General features: G+C 44.5%; 1 protein-coding gene across 1 annotated transcript; it reads right to left on the minus strand.

Moving 5' to 3' along the window:
- Nucleotides 1-2,671: 2,671 nt before the first annotated feature.
- Nucleotides 2,672-15,454, minus strand: Umps (uridine monophosphate synthetase). The gene is made up of 6 exons (XM_051149833.1): nucleotides 15,241-15,454; nucleotides 11,766-11,919; nucleotides 8,093-8,764; nucleotides 6,494-6,669; nucleotides 5,318-5,432; nucleotides 2,672-2,958 (listed from the first exon to the last, which is right to left on the minus strand). The coding sequence occupies exons 1-6, from the start codon at nucleotides 15,394-15,396 to the stop codon at nucleotides 2,789-2,791; spliced, it is 1,443 nt and encodes a 480-aa protein (XP_051005790.1). The 5' UTR covers nucleotides 15,397-15,454; the 3' UTR covers nucleotides 2,672-2,788.
- Nucleotides 15,455-19,078: the final 3,624 nt, after the last annotated feature.

A 19,078-nucleotide genomic window follows, 5' to 3' on the forward strand; every position in this document is an offset into this window, starting at 1 on the left:
CTTTAATCCCAGAACTCAGGTGGCTAAGAGTTCCAAGCCAGCATGGTCTATATGCCTAGTTCCAGTTCCAGGAACAGATAATTCAGTGTGAGGTATGTGCTACCATGGAGGGCCTATGTTTTCCTTGTGTTTAAAGTTGCCATCATTAGAAGTTCTACACCATGTTAGACTTCATGGAGCAAAGTGGAATGGATTACATCAAATACCAGTATGGCAGCTATTCAGAAATTGCTGAAATGAGGCTGTTTGGTGTACACTTCGCATCTGAGGCTGAGGCAAGCATGTGAATTCAATACCAGGCTAGCTAACATGACGAGATGCTTTCTCTAAAGAATAAACTTGCCAAAATGAAGCTGGGCATGGTGGCGTGTGCCTTTAATCTCAGCACTTGGGAGGCAGGCACAGGTTGCAGGTGGATAGCTATAAATTCAAGGCCAGTCTAGTCTACAAGTTTAGTCCAGGACAGCCAAGATGACAGAGAAACCTTGTTCCAAAAACTAAACAATAAAAAACAACTTGCCAAAACTAGTTACTGCTCATGTGTATCAAGCCTTGAATCCTTAGAAGACAACCAAAATTTACAGTGATCTACTCTCATTACCCAATTCTTAGGTTTCTATTGTGTGACCAAAAGCATCTTGTACAGCTTATACCCCTCAGGTCACATTCTATTGCTGAGGACAAAGCCATTTTCTTGGGTAAACTATGTTAACTATTAAACAGGGTATTAGAATAACACTCCCATGCCCAGTCATCTGGAAAGGCTGACAGCATTTTAACATTAAAATGGATTGACTTGGCCAAAGGTGCTGTAAATTTTATTTATTTTTAATTTTTTGATTTTTTCGAGGCAGGGTTTCTCTGTGTAGCCTTGGCTGTCCTGGACTTGCATTGTAGATCAGGCTGGCCTCGAACTCAACAGAGATCTGCCTGTCTCTGCCTCCTGAGTGCCTAGATTCCAAGTGTGCGCCACCATGTCCAGCTAGTAGTGTAAATTGTAATGGGTAGGATAGAGGAAGTCTGTCCTCAAGAGGACCCTAATTTCCCTGTTTCCCCAAATGCTGATCTGACTAGTACAGGGCTAACACATTGTGCTAATGCACAGTTTCCCTTCTGACCCCTTCCCTGAAAACCTGAGTTTCTAGAAATGAACTGAAAAGACTGCTTTAGAACCCTGTGTGAGAACTTGAAACTTTGGGGCCTTAAGTCTGCATCTTCCAACTGAAGGGGACGCTCTGGATTCCTGGAACCACACAGCTTTTGGAGACTAAGACAAAGCTAAAGCCTAGAAGGTAAGTTTTCTTAGATTCTGACAGCTTTTCCTAGACATGAGTTTAAATCTACCCTGAGACTCATGGCTTAGTCACCTTGCTTAAGCCTTTACTTGATGGGATCATGCTGCACTTAGAAGTCCTTCCAGCACTGGCTTTAACCGCTTTGCTTCCACTTTTCTATAGGATGCAAGGTTATGCTGAGTAAGGTGCGGTTGCTAATCTTGATACAGATGTGTAGCCTGTGTGCTGTTGATTCAGTTCTAAGAAAGTTAGCAGGCTATGTTGTTGTTGTTGTTTTTTTGGTGGGTTTTTTGAGACAAGGTCTCTCTGTGTAGCTTTGGCTGTCCTGGACTTGCTTTGTAGACCAGGCTGGCCTCAAACTCACAACGATCTGCCTGTCTCTGCCTCCCAAGAGCTAGGATTAAAGGCGTGCGCCACCAAGCCCGGCTACATGGTTGTTTTGAGATAGGGTTTCTCTGTGTAGCCTTGGCTGTGTTGGACTCACTTTGTAGACCAGACTGGCCTCAAACTCAGAGATCCGCCTGCCTCTGCCTCCGAGTGTTGGGATTAAAGGCGTGTGCCACCGCGCCCAGTGGTTACATGGTTATATAGACTCACTTAGACCATCTGACACTCACCTGAACTATTTACACACAGGTATCTGAATGTTAAAGGAGTAAGAACTTGAGGCTCTGCAGGTGATATGTACAGAGTAGAAACCAGGAGAGAGTGTTTTGCTTGGTAAACATGTGACCCAAAGGGGGAAAGGTTCAAGTTAATGGGGGCTGTGAATTCTGCGTGCAATGGGTACAGCTAAGTTCTGATCATACTGCTGGAGCTGCCCATTTCTCATCTGTGAGCAAACACTTCTATATTAACATTCTCCCTTTTAGCACTGACAAAGACTACCTAAAAATAGTTATGCATGTATGTATATATATATATTTAATATGTGTATATACCACATGCATGTAGCCCCAGGCAGCTACAAGAGGAAATTGGATACCGTGGAATTGGAGTTACAGATGGTTGTGAGTCACCATGTGAGGGTTGGTCTTCCATTAGTGCGACAGTGCTCATAACCACTGAGCCACTCATTATGAGCCTCCAGCCCATTAGCAAACACGTTAATGACAGTGGGAAACTGGTAGCAACACGTTCTCAGATGCAGCGGCCTGCCATCCAGGTAAGGCGAAAGGAAGCTGGGACTGACTTTCTACGCTGGTTGCTGAGAACCAGAACTCACGCTCCACTTAAGGACCAAGCTCATGGCAACACTAGCTGTGACTGAGTCCCCTGCCATGAAAGAATTGAGGAGTGTAGCCCAGAGAGCAGAGACGCAGCAGCTGCCACACAAACACTAATGAGAGCAAGCCTTAAAAATAGCTCATTTTAATACAAAGCAGTGATTACCAGTTAAAGACCATGACATGATGGCTGTAGAGTCCGTCTCACTGGCCTTGTGCAAGACCCTGAGCACTGTGCACTGTAGCTTTGAAGCCGGTGACTTCTCATTAAACAGACAGCCTACTCAAGTAAGCTTCCCAAGCTGCCTTTCTGTACATCTCAGCTGCTTCCAGGCGGTTAGCTGCTGCAAGGATTCCCCGGCCTACAATGATGACATCAGAACCCCGCTTGCCAACCACTTCTTGGGGACTATTGTACTGTTGGCCAAGGTGATCTCCTGTAGAGAAACAAAAGCTGTTTAACATCATGCAAACCCAGGAAGCTGTGGGCACACAGAAGGTGCAGGACTCACTGCATCAGCCAGAGGTATTAGGGGGAGTCCAGAGCATGTACTTTCTGCTATACTCCCACCAAATCCTCAGACCCTAGCCCTTTGGTTTTGGAGACAATGTTAAAGCTGGCTTTGAACTCAGAAATCTGCCTGCCTCCCTAGTGCCACGATCCCTAGATAAATGACTGCTTTTTATTAATCTCTGTTGTCCTACAAACATTATGTTAAGTGGGTTTTGATGCTTTCAATTTGTAAAGCCCAGGCCCTAATGTGCTACCTAGTGAAAGAATTGCAGGGCCTTACTTAGCAGTCGGATGCAGCTTGCTTCGTGCCGAGGCACTATGCTAGACATAACATTCAGGCCATCCTCATGCCTCACACTATTTTAAGGTCAGTATAAACCTCTACATTTTACAGATTAAGAAAATGAGATTAGGGGGCTGGAGAGATGACTCAGTGGTTAAGAGTGCTGCCTGCTCTTCCAGAGGTCCTGAGTTCAATTCTCAGCAACCACATGGTAGCTTACAACCATCTATAATGGGATCTGGTGCCCTCTTCTGCAGATAAAGCAGTCATATGCAATAAATAAATAAATAAATAAATAAATATGAATGAATGAATGAATGAATGAATGAATGAATGAAAATGAGATTAAGTTTACTATTCCCCTTCAAGGATATTTCCTATTGAAATAAGTGATACATCAGCTGTTGTCTCAAGTAAATTTATGCATTTAATTAAAAATAAAAATTAGTAGTTTAGTGTTGGGGCTCAGTATTAGAGAACCTGCCTAGCACATGCAAGACCCCACTTTAGTCAACTGGGAATGGTGGCATATACACTCATGAGTTTGAGGCCAGCCTATGCTGCTACACAAGGAAAAAAGCCGGGTGGTGTGGCGCACACCTTTAATCCCAGCAATAGGGAGGCAGAGGTAGGAGGATCTCTGAGATCATGGCCAGTCTGGTGTACTTAGAGTTCCAGGACAAAATAGAGAGATCCTGTCTAAAACAAACACGTGATGTATAGATGTAAAGGCTCAGAACCCAAATCTTTTTTTTTAGATTTATTATTATGTATATACAGCGTTCTGCCTGCTTGTACACCTGAATGCCAGAGGAAGACATTAAATCACATTATAGATGATTGTGAGCCACCATGTGGTTGCTGGGAATTGAACTCAGGACCTTTGGAAGAACAGCCAGTGCTCTTAACCTCCCAGCCTTCTCTCTAGCCCAAACCCTAATCTTTTCAACTGTAGAGTTTAAAAAGTTACTTGAGTGTTGCTGACTTCAAAGATCACTTAGACTGTATAAAAACTGAGACTGTTTACCTCCAAAAGGCAGTGCTTTTCTCCAATGTGGCAAATAGTATATAAAATAATCCTAATCGTCCCGTGCTTGAAAGATCGGTACTTTCAAACCCTGACATGCATCTTGCATAGTATCCACTCCTTCACTTCTGTCATCTAGACAGAGCCGAGGAACCGGAGTTCTCCAAAGAGTCCTCACCTTCAAAGACCTTCTGATTTGGACTGAGTTAGAAATAACTCAGTAGACACAATAACCACTGTACCACTACCTCCTTCAAAGTGCCCCGTTTACCCGGTCCCTACAGCTGCACTTCTGTTGGCGGGCAGGGAAGAGGTACTGGGATCTAAACCCAGAGCCGCATGTTGGCTAAGCACTCTGCCTAGAACTACATCCGTGCCCATCTTTATGGCTTGCTCCCAAGTTTAAGAACCACAGCCAGGCACTGGCACATAGTTGCTGACAATCCTCTGTTTAGCCAAGGGTTTTCCTGCTGGAACACAGGATGCTTTCTTTGGGTGGGTGGCAGTCAGAGTACCAAATAGGAAATGCTAACCTAAAATACCAGGTTTCTGGACAGCATGGCAGCACATGACTTTAGCCCCAACATTTGGGAGGCAGAGTTTAAGCAAATCTCTCCAAGGTCCAGGCCCTATCTCAAAAGTTTCTGGAAAAATCCAAGTAGCCTTTTAAATTCTTATCCTAAAGTTAAACTGCAATCTAAAAGTCATATAGATACAGTGCATGTTATCACCAGGTCAAGGGCCCAGTCATTGTTCTAAATTGGTGGTTCTCGACCTTCCTAATGCTCTAATGGTGAACCCCAACCCTAAAATTATTTCATTGCTAACTTCATAGCTGTAAGTTTGCTAGTCATGAACTGTATGTGAACCACAGGTTGAGAACTGCTCTTCTAGTTGTCACAACATACAGTGTGCTACTCTGACACGGATAGGAAGCAAGTTTGAAGAGCCACAGCTAGTGAGCACACTTACCTCCTGTTTCTAATTGAACTCCTGGGGTGAAGTGAAGAAACTCTGGTTTCATGCTTACTCGGGAGCCAGAAATAAAGCCAATGACAAATTCACAGTGCTCCTCAGCCATCCCAACCTAAATGAGACATGACAGGCAGCGTTACAAGGACACAGAAAAGTCAGCCCAAGTAAAATGCTCTATTACAGAGACATTTGCTAACTCAAACAGGCCATCCTGATCATACAGTTGCCTACACTAAATCACTAAGGCCCTGAATGGCCCCTTCCTCCAAGGAACCATGCTAGAAAAGATCAGAACTCTGACACACAAGATACTGCACAGTTCTTACTTGTCAATGCCTGATAACTCACCTCCTTCCGAGAAGGATTTGAGGTGTGTATCATATAGATAAAATAGCTGCGTCTTCAGGAGCTACTCAACACTCTTCCAAGCACCTGCTCTCCCCTGGCCTCCTGGCTCTGATACTGTTTCCTCACAGGCACATGTCAGACTTGCTACCAGCCCCCACACCAGGGACAGCTGGTTCCCGAGCCAGGCCTCACCCCCAGACAGTTTGCTTCTGAGACCTGGGAAGCCAGTATTTATGGTCCATTCAGGTTGAGGTTTTAAATTTACCACAGAGGGTTAGATAGATGGGTTAGCAGTTAAGAGCACTGCTTGATTTTCTAGAAGACCCAAGTTCAATTCCCAACACCCACATGGTGGCTCACAACCATCTGTAACCTCAGTTCCAGTGAATCCAATTGCCCTCTACTGGCTGCTGTGGGAACCAGGAACACATGTGGTACAGACAGACATGCAGGCAAAGCACCATACAAAAAGTGTTACGGTGTTCTTTAAGTATCTATAAATACAGTTTATAGATGATTATCCAACTATAAAATTTGCCATAGGAAAATGTGAAGAGCAACTTAAAATTCAACCTTTATCTTGGGTTTTGCCTCAAGATGCGAAGTCAAGTGTAGGAATATTATCTTAAAGACCTGGAGGTGCAGTTCAAACCCTTCACTTGCTGCAAGATCAGAGAGTTCAACTGGGGTCAATAAACTGTCAGAATAGCTGAGTTGAGGAGGGGCACGAGGTGAGGCTATGGCTCCCACAGGCGTCAGCTGAAGGTATTTTCTTGCCTTAGAACACACAGAACAAATGCCCTCCACGCTCACCCCAGCACTTACTGCTGCTTTGGTGTAGTTTCCAGTGGCCAAGGAGCCAGCAGAGCTCATTTCTGCAATGAGCAGGCAAGCACGGTGTAAAGGCTGGCCCACTTCCTGCAAGCCTTTCACAACTCCTGAGCCTGGCACCACATGGGCATTTACTAGATCTGCCCAGGAAGCGATTTTAAAGATGCCACCTGAGGAAGAATTTTAAAAAAAGATTTGCCAATTTTCAAACACAAATCTATATAACCTTTTGCCCAACAAACCATGGTATGAAATGATCTTTTAGTAAAAGAGTCAAATATCTGGTAGCTAGGTAAGGTCAGTGAGTGAGGAGAAATTCTCACAAAACCGCTGTACTTGGCTCATCAGGACTGACACCACCAATAAAGCTGATGCCATTAGAGAGGGGCTCCTATCAAGCTGGATGTTCAGAGCCAAAGCATTGTGACATCCTGAAGACGACAGATTTTTCACCTTATAGAAATCTTTCAGCAACTTTATAGGTTTCTTGGCTGTCCCAATCTTTGTTGTTGTTTTTCAAGACAGGGTTTCCCTGTGTAGCCCTGGCTGTCCTGGACTTACTTTGTAGACCAGGCTGGCCTCAAACGCATAGAGATCTATCTGCCTCTGCCTCCCAAGTGCTGGGATTACTGGCGTACGCCACAGTGCCTGCCTGGCTGTCCCAATCTTAATAGGCAACAGTATCCATTTTGAATAGTCAGTAAAATGCAGATGTTTACAGAAGTCTAAAGAGTTCAGCCAGTGAGCCCCACTAAGGTAAGCAATGTAGTCCTGGTAGGAGGACAGCATTGGTCCATGAGGAAGCAGACAGTTCTACCTGAAGGAAAGGGATTAGGGTTGGGCATGTACTTAAAGCATGTGGCTACATCTCTGCTCTACACTAGTGAAAAGCACCGGACACACACAGTATAGACTATGGCCACTTGTTTTTTGGAGAAAGGGTATTTCTGTGTGACTGGCTGTCCTGGACTCACTTTGTAGACCAGGCTGGCCTCGAACTTGCATTGAACCACCCGCCTCTGCCTCCCGAGTGCTGGGATTAAAGGCATGCGCCACCATGCCTGGCGGCCACTTGTTTAAGCATTTCTCAGGCCACTTGTAGGCTGCTTTGCCTGTCTGATATAAAAAAGCACATCAACACATTATTCTGCTAAAAATATCACTATACTTCTTTTTTAACCTTTCCTATGTTGGTAATTTGCAGTCGGGGAGGGCCAACACATTTTGTTTTGCCTCCATAGAACTCTTGCACCCCTCTGCTAGCAGCTCGCCCGTTTTCTTTAAGGGAATTAATTGACAGAGACCTCAGTCCAAGATGGTTAAATAGAGCTCAACTCTGTACTCCCAGGAGCAGGTGTATTGCCCAGGCCAGCTACAGAAGGGAGTTCAATCCCAGGGGTAAGAATGATGTGTGAATTCCCTACCTGAGATCCAAGTCAACAAAGAGCAGCATGAACAAAGCTGAGAGAGGGACAGAAACAATGGCAAAGGCTTCACTTCAGTGCCTGCCAGTTTGTTTACTGCCGACTTTCACTGAAAGAAACAATACTACACTTTCCCCTCTTGGCCAGCTGGGCTTCTGAATGCACTTACCTTCATACTGCTTTTTTACTGTGTTTCCTATATCTGCAAATTTCCTGTCTTCAAATATTAAGAACTCATGGCGCTTTGCCAGAGCTGTCAGCTCCTCCATCACATCCAGGGTAAAATCATTTACAATGTCAACATGCGTTTTGAGCATGCAGATGCTGGGCCCCAAGGCGTCTGCCAGCTGCAGCAGCTCCCTGGCCTCTGAAACATCCGCAGACAGACACAGGTTGCTCTCCTTCTTTTGCATAAGCCTGAGAAGTCTTGAGGCCAGTGGGTGGATCCCAGGGAGCTCTGCTCGCGCCCCAAAGCTGAGTTCTTTGCATGCTTTCTTCTCAGGAGGGGGAAGGCCATTATGATTAGCTGCTGGGAAAACATTCTCCTGAATGAACCTCTTCACTCTCCCCACCATCTCTGCATCAATCTTTTCCTGCTGCTCGAGGATCTCCAGCATTTTGGACAACGTGCACACTGGGTGGAGACGGATTCCGTGAGCCTGCAACGTGGCCCTGCCTCCCTGCTCTCGGTCTAACAGGACTATGGCGTCAGTCACCTTCAGGCCCTCCTTCTGAAGAACTTCAACAGTTTCCAAAACACTGGCCCCGCTGGTGACGACATCCTCAATGATCAGACAGGTTTGGCCCGGATTAATCTCCCCTTCTACAAGACGCTTGGTACCTAGAAAAGAAAAGCTTCTCTTGAAAAAAAAAAAATACATAAAATGTTTCAGTTAACTCAAGATGTATCTTGAGTCTACACTTGCTATGTACTTACCAAGACTTAAGATTATTGAAATCTTATTTATGATCATTTACTTTGAAGCCACCTGTTGATTATTCAATGTATCCTCTGTATCTCCAAATTGTCAATTATAAATGAAGTTATAGTAAAACAAATTATTTCATATTGTAAGTAAAAACTCATTGTTCTGTGTGTGAACAAACGTGCAATTTCTTAAAGCAAGATCAAGTAAACAGTAATGAAAAACAGAATAAGCCAGACCCATCAATAAAATTCCTTTCCCATCAATGTTGATTACAAATTTATCACCCGTGACCAACTCATCACTCATGCAGAGGCAGGTGAATCTCTGTGAGTTCAAGGCCAGCCTGGTCTACAAAGCGAGTCCAGGACAGCCAGGGCCACACAGAGAAAACAAGAACAAAAACAATAAAACACCCCAAACAACAAAAGCCATGTAAAGGCCGGTGTGGCACTGCCTGTTGTCCGAGTGTTTGGAGGCTACAACAGGAGGGCCGCCGGAGCCTTACAATGGGCCTAGGCCATGCAGGCCACCCAGGGACCTACAGTGAGAACCTGATTCAAACAGAGTAGGAGCTAGGGAGGTGGGTCAGTGGCGAAGAGCACTGGCTGCTCCTGCAGAGAACCAGGCTCAGTTTGCATGGTAACTCACAACTACCTATATAACTACAGGTCCAGGGACTCTAATGCCCTCTTCTAGCCTCTGCCAGCACTGCACACATATGGCACACATACAGAAATGCAGCACTGCACACATATGGCACACATACAGAAATGCAGCACTGCACACATATGGCACGCATACAGAAATGCAGCACTGCACACATATGGCACGCATACAGAAATGCAGCACTGCACACATATGGCACGCATACAGAAATGCAGCACTGCACACATATGGCACACATACAGAAATGCAGCACTGCACACATATGGCACGCATACAGAAATGCAGCACTGCACACATATGGCACACATACAGAAATGCAGCACTGCACACATATGGCACACATACAGAAATGCAGCACTGCACACATATGGCACACATACAGAAATGCAGCACTGCACACATATGGCACGCATACAGAAATGCAGCACTGCACACATATGGCACGCATACAGAAATGCAGCACTGCACACAGATGGCACACATACAGAAATGCAGCACTGCACACATATGGTACACATACAGAAATGCAGCACTGCACACATATGGTACACATACAGAAATGCAGCACTGCACACATATGGCACACATACAGAAATGCAGCACTGCACACATATGGTACACATACAGAAATGCAGCACTGCACACATATGGTACACATACAGAAATGCAGCACTGCACACATATGGCACACATACAGAAATGCAGCACTGCACACATATGGCACACATACAGAAATGCAGCACTGCACACATATGGCACACATACAGAAATGCAGCACTACACACATATGGCACACATACAGAAATGCAGCACTGCACACATATGGTACACATACAGAAATGCAGCAGTACACAAATATGGCACACATACAGAAATGCAGGCAACACTCATACACAGAAACTGAATCAGACGGGAAACATTTCACAACTTTGTGGATGCCATAACTATAATCACCATAACAGCATGACTTCTCTACCCTTAGGCCCCATTATAATCTACAAAATGTAAGTAACCCAGGCTCTAGACTTCATATTCATTTCTTGAGACTCAATTTTACATTTTATATACTGACTATTCTATTATTTTGAAACAAAATAGGTGGACATTTTAGGTTTCAAAAGGGGGTTTACTGTAGGAATCAACATATATTTAACAGCGCTCTGTCTGCAAGCACATCTACAGGCCAGAAGTCACCAGATCTCATTATGGATGGTGTGAGCCACCATGTGGTTGCTGGAAATTGAACTCAGGACCTCTGGAAGAGCAGTCAGTGCTCTTAACCTCTGAGCCATCTCTCCAGCCTAAAAATCAACTTTCGTCTTTCCCTATCGTAAATAAATCTTCTTAGGCTAAATTCAGACAGACTACTTGCAGGCACACTGATATTATTAAATAAAGAGTTTCGCGAATATTTGTGAAAACACAAGGAAACAGAACCATGCTCCTTGTGGGGAGATAATTTACTTTTAGCCTCAAAATATTGTAAGGCCAAACTCACCACTCAGCAACTCATGGCAGTATCTGTATCCTTATCCCTTCCTTCCCTCACGATGTTATGTATGTGGCCACATGTGGAGAGGTCAAAGGGCAACCTGCAGTAGTAAAAGCTCTCCTTCCCAAACAAACTCTGGTCATCAGTCAGCTGCAGGCTCCTCCACCTGTTGAACTAGCTCACTGTCCTCTCACAATTTTTAGAAGCAAATCCCAAATACCTCATAGTTTATCTTAAAAGATCTTTTAAAAACAAACAGAGCATACCATAGCAACATAAACAAAACTCTCATTAATTCTCCAGGACCATTAAGCAACAACTGGGCCCTGGTATTTTTAGACCGATTTTCAGGTTGTAAAGCAAACCCAGCTGACACTCTAGTGTCATGGACCCCACCCACCAGAAACTGTTCCCAAGGTGTCTATGTGGTTTCACAAGAGTGATCTTGCTCCTCATGACTGCATGCATCTAAATGTAAATACACCCAGAAGTATGTTCTCCCAGAACACTCTGCTGATGAAGGAAGGGCTACGGAGGTCAGGATCCACCAAGCACTCTGTTTCCACTCCCCAGTCAACAAACGGCCTTTCAGACCCAGACTGTACAGGAGGGTCTTCTGCAGCAAGAGCCAACAACTGAACAGATGACAGGCCTCTCAAGAGCACTCAAGAGCTCTGGTAAACGTCAGGGCCTGAAAGACAATAAACCTTAACGGGCTACATATTAACTAGAGGCTTATGCTATTTTTATTTTACCATAATCCTTTGTTTCCTTCCTTCTAATCAGCATGGGAATGTGATTGGTGGAACAGATAACTGTAGCTAGTGGCAAAGCTGTGTAAGGAACTCCACACACGCTGTCGAAACTGATCCCGGCATTTTTGGCAGTTTGGAATAAAATGTCTGCAACCTGTAAGAAGAGGAACAAACACATCAACGTCCCATTATGACTGCTACTTAGAATGCTACATGAGTCATGCAGCAGCATAACAACAGAAGTGGAAAGAAATACAACCCCTGGGAGACTTTAAAATCAAACCCTAAGATATAAGTGGATTATTCATAACAATTCACGGTTTGAATATCTAAACTCAGGAAAGAAAATATTAAACAACTGATTTAGACCCATCTTGACAATCTTGAAACCCAGCAGGCAATGTAAACATAAAAACACCATGAGCCTGTTCCGCTAGGTTCAGGACCTACTACTCTGAGGGCAATGTGAGCTGTGAGGAAGAAGACAAGGATGCTTTCCAGACTTCCGCCATGCCTTCAATCTCTAGACCCACACGGTTTCTATTTTCTGAAAGAAGTCTTCTTCAGTGAAGACTTGCCTAAGTATAGAGCCTGTTGTGGTGTTGTGTGAAATACATTTTATCTCTTTCACAGGGCAGGGGATGTCCAAGACAGGGTTTTTCTCTGTGTAGCCCTGGCTGTCCTGGACTCACTTTGTAGACCAGGCTGTCCTCGAACTCAGAGATTCGCCTGCCTCTGCCTCCAGAGCGCTGGGATGTAAGGCATGCACCACTACACCAGGCCAAAACAACCGTATTTCAATGTTAGAATGCATACTCCCACCCAACACTGCCTTATTTTACAACAAAAATTTAAAGGCGCTTCATAAACCAGGTTAGCTCTTTAAAACATTTTATTTTTGTACATCTATCACTTACTCCTGGGGAGTGGGGAGAGTTGCTCTGTTGTCTTGGTTTGACTGTCAAAACTGGCCTCAAACTCATGTTGATTTTCCTGCCTCAGCCTCCCCAAGTGCTGGGATTATAGGCATGTACTACCCATGTCTAGCTTCTTATTTCTGTATTTTTAAAAGCTTGTGACTAATTTTAAGTTGCAGAATGTGTAATTGCTAATACTAAAATCATGGACACATCCAGAATATCATTATCTGAAATGAATGTGGGGAGAAAGCAGGTACGGGGTTAGGTTAGTGACCGAGCACTTTGCCTGGTGTACTCACAGCCTGGGATCCAATGCCCAGTAATATGTCTGTCCCTCATCCCCACACACACATGCTTGTGACTAGGTAGACTATGAAAATTGGAAATTTTGTGTTTTTTCAAATACATATTATCACCCCAGTATGTCCACAGAACTATTACACTTCAACACCTATCTCTTCCTGTAGGCTTTTACTGATCTGCCATGCTTCTTTACATATAGCTAAGCCAAGATGTATATTAATTGACATTTTAGAGTTAAAATACACTTCATGGTTTTAAGCCTGCTAGAGATTATTTTGCATTGTCCTTGGCATGGGCATATACCTGAAACATAAACTGCAAATCATGAGTATAAGAAGAGATTTGGGCTGGGCATGGTGGTGCATGCCTTTAATCCCAGCACTTAGGAGGCAGAGGTAGTCAGATCTCTGTGAGTTCGAGGCCAGCCTGGTCTACAAATCAAGTCCAGGACTGCCAGGGGCTACACAGAAACAAAACAAACAAAGAGGAGAGTTGGGGAACTTGTTTTTTGTTTTAAAGATTTATTTATTACATATACAGTGTTCTGCCTGCATATGTGCCTGCACCAGATCTCATTATAGATGGTTGTGAGCCACCATGTGATTTCTGGGAATTTAACTCAGGACCTCTGGGAGAGCAGACAGTGTTCCTCTGAGCCATCTCTCCAGCCCAGGAACTTGTTTTTTAGTATGATAATACCATAGTCTCCCTCTAATTGCTTATGCGTTCGCACAACTGGTCAATTATCAGTTATAACTAGGAAGTTACAAGCAAGCATATAATCTACCACTTTTCTGGGGTGGGGGGGGGGTGTACATACCAAGCCCCTGTTCACACAAACCTCTTTAAAGTGTTCATTAGGAAGTTCTTGGTAATACGGTGGTTCATCTACCCTGCTGGCACACACCCTATAAAGATCCCTGATCACAGTGAGATTCTAGACGGTGAAAAGCCATCTCAATCAGGGTTGCAGCCTATTTAACAAGCAAAGCTTTCTTAAAGTGTGTGACAGGAATTTAAAGAGTATATGGGGGTGGGGAGGGAAGGGTGTTTGGGTTTTTTTGTTTTTGAAACAGGGCCTTCCTGTTTAGCCCAGATTAACCCCAAATTCACAACTCTCCTGCTTCGGCTTCCTGAACGCAGGAATTATAGGCGTGCACCACCATACCTGAGTACGTTGTCTTCTTGGTAGACCTTTGCAATGATAGAGTTAGTCTACAGTTCTGCTAGCCAACAGGGTGGCCACCGTGACTTATAACTTTTCAGTTTGTTTGCTCTTGAGACAGGGTCTCACGCAGCCCAGGCTGGCCTCAAGCTGCCCCTGCAGCTGACTGGGATGACCTTTACTCCTGTTTCCAGCCCCAGTGCTTTCTTAACAGTTCTGGCAGGCAAATTGGCTCATCTGGTAAAGCTGTTTTCTGCCTAGCCTGACCACCTGACTTCAATCCCTTCAACATTCATGTTAGAGGGCGAGAACACACTCGGCAAGTTTCCTCTGACCTTTGCAAGTGTACTAACGCCCACACGCGCCCTGAACATATACGGATATGGAAAGGGACACACACACAATGTAATAAAAACTTCAGTGTTCAGTTTTCACACGGACTTGGTGGCAACACTTGCAGCATATCCACCCTTCTACTCAAAGTGCCATATGCAGTTCAGCTGGCAGCTTGTTATGCTGGAAAGCATCGTCTCACGGCTGACTTTGCGGTAACTCATACATAACCCACTCAAAATTTAGAAGCACCAGGTTAGAAACCTCAATGTGTACACTTTACCTTTTCTTAAAAAAAAAAAAAAAAAAAAAAAAAAAAATCTGCTTTTTTTTTTTCTGTTCACCATATGGCTTTAATTTCTTGCTACTGGTCATGTACTATAAATTGAGTCCTTTGACCAACTACTAATTACTACACTCCTCTTTTTTTCCTTCCCTCCCTAATTCTCATTTTCTTGGGGCTAAGTACACAGAATTTACTCAAGGACTTCGCCACCGGTCATAAGATTTCCTGACTCCCGCAACGCACGTGTAGACACCGGTCGGTCAAGAAACTAGGTCCCAAAGAGTCAGACGACTCCCGGCCTTCGTGCTCCTCCACAGACTCTCCAGACCAGCAGCAGGGTGGCCTTGCCTGCCTAGTCTGTGGCTCTCCCTCGCTGCTCCCAACTCCCGCCACCCCACCCCACCCACTCGCCACCTCCTGGTCTCTGTTCCCGCTACCCGGCTCCATCCTGTCCCTCGGGGCTGGTACCTGACTGAGAAGCCGCGGACGCGACACGATGCCCCGGAGGTCGATGTAGACTGGGGAGGAGAGACCGCTCTTCAGCACGAAGCTCCCGAACTTAAAAGCCTGCACGTCGTACAGCTCCGTGACCAAGAGGCCCAGAACTTCGCTAGGGACCGCCATTCTCGCGCGCTCAGTTCGCTCTGGAAGCCAAGAGGCTTAGGGGCTCGTGGCGTCACCCAGAAGCCCCGCCTCTTCCGCCGCCCTTTCCGGCCTGGGTCGCGGCGGGTCTGTGCTTGTGCTGTTTCCTAGGTAGAGGAGGTTTTCAAATCTGCAAGCTAGATTGGAGCCCGATTTCTCTGTAGGCCCCGTACATTTTGGGGTTTTTTGTTTATTTATAGCTTAGCGCTTCCTTATCTAGTACATCCACTGTTAGCCACCACTTCTCTACTCTCTCAGGGTTTTTCCACATAAAAGTTCTCTAAGACAGGGCCGGTGACTCCTTTCTTGCATTAACTTAACAGCAGTTGACATGGAAGAGTTTCACAGTAATTTGCACATTAGAAATATGAAGCAGGCCGTTGTGCACTCTGGCGCTGGCAGAGAAACGTGTGCTTGCTTTCTTTAGACCATCTGAAGCGCACGGGATGAGGAAGGATGGAGGGGAGTTAGGGAGGATGAACTGACAGTGTCCGGCTATCTGGAAGGATAGTGGTGGGCGGTTTGAAAAGTCAAGCATATTCGGTTTACAAATCCCTTAGCTGGTTCTGGTGGTGCACTCTCGTAGCCCTAGCTCCTTAGGAACCTGAAGCAGGAAGATTGCAAGTTCAAGGCTGACCTGGATAACTAGTGAGCTTGTGTCTATAATAATAAAATCGTCGTCGTAGTCGTCATCATCCCTTAAGGCTGTATTGCCCTATTTTAAAGAAAATACCCCCCCCCCCATGCTACTTATCAAACAGACTCCAAGATTTCTTTTCTGTATTCTTTGTTTTCTCTAAAGATGATGATGTTGAACTCGCAGTGTGAAAAACCCGTCTATTCCTGTGTTTGTTTTGTGTCTGAAACAGGGTTTCCTTATGTAGGCCTGCCTGTCCTAGACTTCACTATGTAGACCAGACTGCCCTCGAACTCACGGAGAACCATCCGCCTTTGCCTCCCGAGTGCTTGAATTCAAAGTATTCACCACCACATCCAGTGAAACGCATAGTTTTGACAGTTGTTTCTTTCTTTCTTTTTTTTTTTTCAAGACAGGGTTTCTCTGTGTAGCCTTGGCTGTCCCGGACCCACTTTGTAGACCAGGCTGGCCTCCAACTCACAACGATCCACCTGCCTCTGCCTCCTGAGTGCTGGGATTATAGGCGTGTCGACAGTTGTTTCTTATCACCAGTAAATACAGTAAAGCCTTGCACAAACTGCTGCACCAACAAAGGACAATGCATGCAGTAAACCTAGACCCCTGTGCAGATCTAGCCAACGGACAGCACATTGTCCACGCTTGTGGGGAGAGCGGGACTGCCTCTGACATGAGCTCTGGTGCTCGCGGATTTGATCATTTCCCCTTGGTGGTGAGACACGGTGGCACACAGAGGAAGGGGAAGCAGGCTGTTTGGATGAGACCCGATATGCTATGGCTATGTGGTGGAGGAGGAGGTCCCCTTCTGTCAGAGGTCTAGGGGAGGGGAATAGGGCAAAAGAAGGAAGGAGGCTAGAAACAGGAAGATACAAGTGAGGGGCTAACATTCTGAATAAATTATAACAAATTAAAATGTTAAAAAGATGAAATTGAATTCAAATGTTAAAATATTTTGTTCTTATTGCCAAATCAAAACAACTTTCACGTCTATGTGCTAATTGACAGGACCCTATAGGTCAGCCTCGTTCCCACCTGTGCAGTACCTGGAGCCATTGGAAGCCTGGTCATGCCTGGGCAGGGCCTCTGGTGGCTGGACTACTCCTACCAGTGAGATCCAGTGGGAGTTGGTTCCCTCCAGTCACTAAACAGTCCTGTGGCTCCAAGTCAGATCCTCAGTCTTGGCTGCAAGCACCGTTATCCAATGAGCCATGTTGCTGGTGATTTTTTTTTTTTTTTTTTTAAGTTTGCCAGGCTTTCAAATATTTGAGGGAAAGAGACGAAAAATATTACCCAGGGGTGGAGGGGTTAACGGACAGAAGTTTTAGTTAGAGGAGAAAGGAAAAAAAAAAAAAAAAAAAAAAGACAAAGACCAATGAGAGGGTTCAGTGGGTGAAGGGACTTGCTACCAAACCTGATGGCCTGAGTTCAATTTACTGGATCCCGGTAGAAGGAAAGAACCAGTTACTACAGGTTGACCTCTTACCTCCACACACATACTATGGCTCAAACACACACACACACACACACACACACACACACACACACACACGTGCGCGCACGCGCGCATACAAATAAATGCTATAACATTTTTTAAGGGGGAGGCGACTAAAGGTAGTATCTTCAGTATATTATATTTATAGGAATACATAACATGTGAAATGTACATTTTGAAGTTTCATCCACAACTTAGAACGTTCACTGCAGTAGCAATAGCAAGACAGCAGGTCGGCACTTTACAACATTTCATGTGAGTGATTCTGACTTAAAATAAAATATTTACAGCCTACCTTTACAAAACAACACTGTGTGCATACAAAAATGAACAACTGCAGGGAAAGTTAAAATAATAAAACAACCAAAACCCAAAATAAAAAACCCCAGAAGATACACTTAAGGCAGACCAGCAAGACACTGAAATAATTAAGGCTGTAAAATTCTTCTGCACCTTGGAAATATAGAGCTATTTGCCAATGCTGTGGAGTGATTTTTAAATCAACTGTTACAAGCCTGATGGAAGATGTCGTTATTTGTATATGTGCAATGGTCCCTATGGGGGAAAATTATCCACTTATGGATAAGGCCTTTTATCTGAATGGCCAGAGAAGCCCACCACTAATTCGTAAAAGGCTTTGGGGGAAGGGATCACTCAAAACCAAAAAGTGTTGGCACAGTTTGCAAACCAGACATTAAAATTCAAATATAGGTCAGGCATGGTGGCGCACACCTTTATTCCCAGCACTTGGGAGGCAGAGGCAGGCAGATCTCTGTGAGTCTGAGGCCAGCCTGGTCTACAGAGTCAGTTCCAGAACAGCCAGGACCTGTCTCAAAACAACAAACAACAACAACAACAACAAAACAAAAAACCAGAACCACATACACAGGCAAAATAAATCAAATATAGACATTTAAGTAACAGAATCACATAAATTATAGTCCCAACGTGTTTCATAGTTTGTTCGTTTGGCCATGTGGACTTCAAAGGACAGCAAATCAATTCCATGTGACTAGAATTCTCCGTGTATTACCCCTAATGGTTTTGAATGGTCCTAAATGGTTTTCCAGTAGAAAAACTGACCCACCTGGGCTGCCTGCAAATGGATAGATTTCTGTATATGAGCAATAACATATACATACATATTATACACTATATACATGTACAGATGTACATATATCCATATTTTCCAACAGTTTGCCCTCCATTGATGCTGGTCTCTGCATAAATAGCATTTTCTCAAGGGTATGTTTAGTTTTTCCGCTGTCTTTCTCTTTGTCCCTCTTCTAGTTTTATTTACGTCCCCACAGAATAGTCTGAAGTTCAGCAGAAACAGAAGCTAAAGCACCAGGGTTGAAGAAGAAGAAGAAAAGAAGAAGAAGAAGAAGAAGAAGAAGAAGAAGAAGAAGAAGAAGAAGAAGAAGAAGAAAACCCAACACAGAGGTGATAGATATGGCTTACGTGAGTAAGAGAAGACCAAAGTTTTGTTAACTTCAGATTCGTAGCTACAGTCTTTG

Source organism: Acomys russatus, chromosome 8, assembly GCF_903995435.1.
Source record: "Acomys russatus chromosome 8, mAcoRus1.1, whole genome shotgun sequence".
NCBI lineage: Eukaryota > Metazoa > Chordata > Mammalia > Rodentia > Muridae > Acomys > Acomys russatus.

Bases quoted from the DNA above. Each gene is read 5' to 3' on its own strand.
- Umps (XM_051149833.1), bottom strand. From the start codon at position 15,396: ATGGCGGTCCCTAGCGAAGTTCTGGGCCTCTTGGTCACGGAGCTGTAC. The intron at 8,765-11,765 runs GTAAAATAAAAA...TTTCTTTTCTAG, and splicing joins GAAGGAAACAAAGGATTATG to GTACCAAGCGTCTTGTAGAA. The intron at 2,959-5,317 runs GTAAGTGTGCTC...GTTTCTCTACAG, and splicing joins AGTTCAATTAGAAACAGGAG to GAGATCACCTTGGCCAACAG.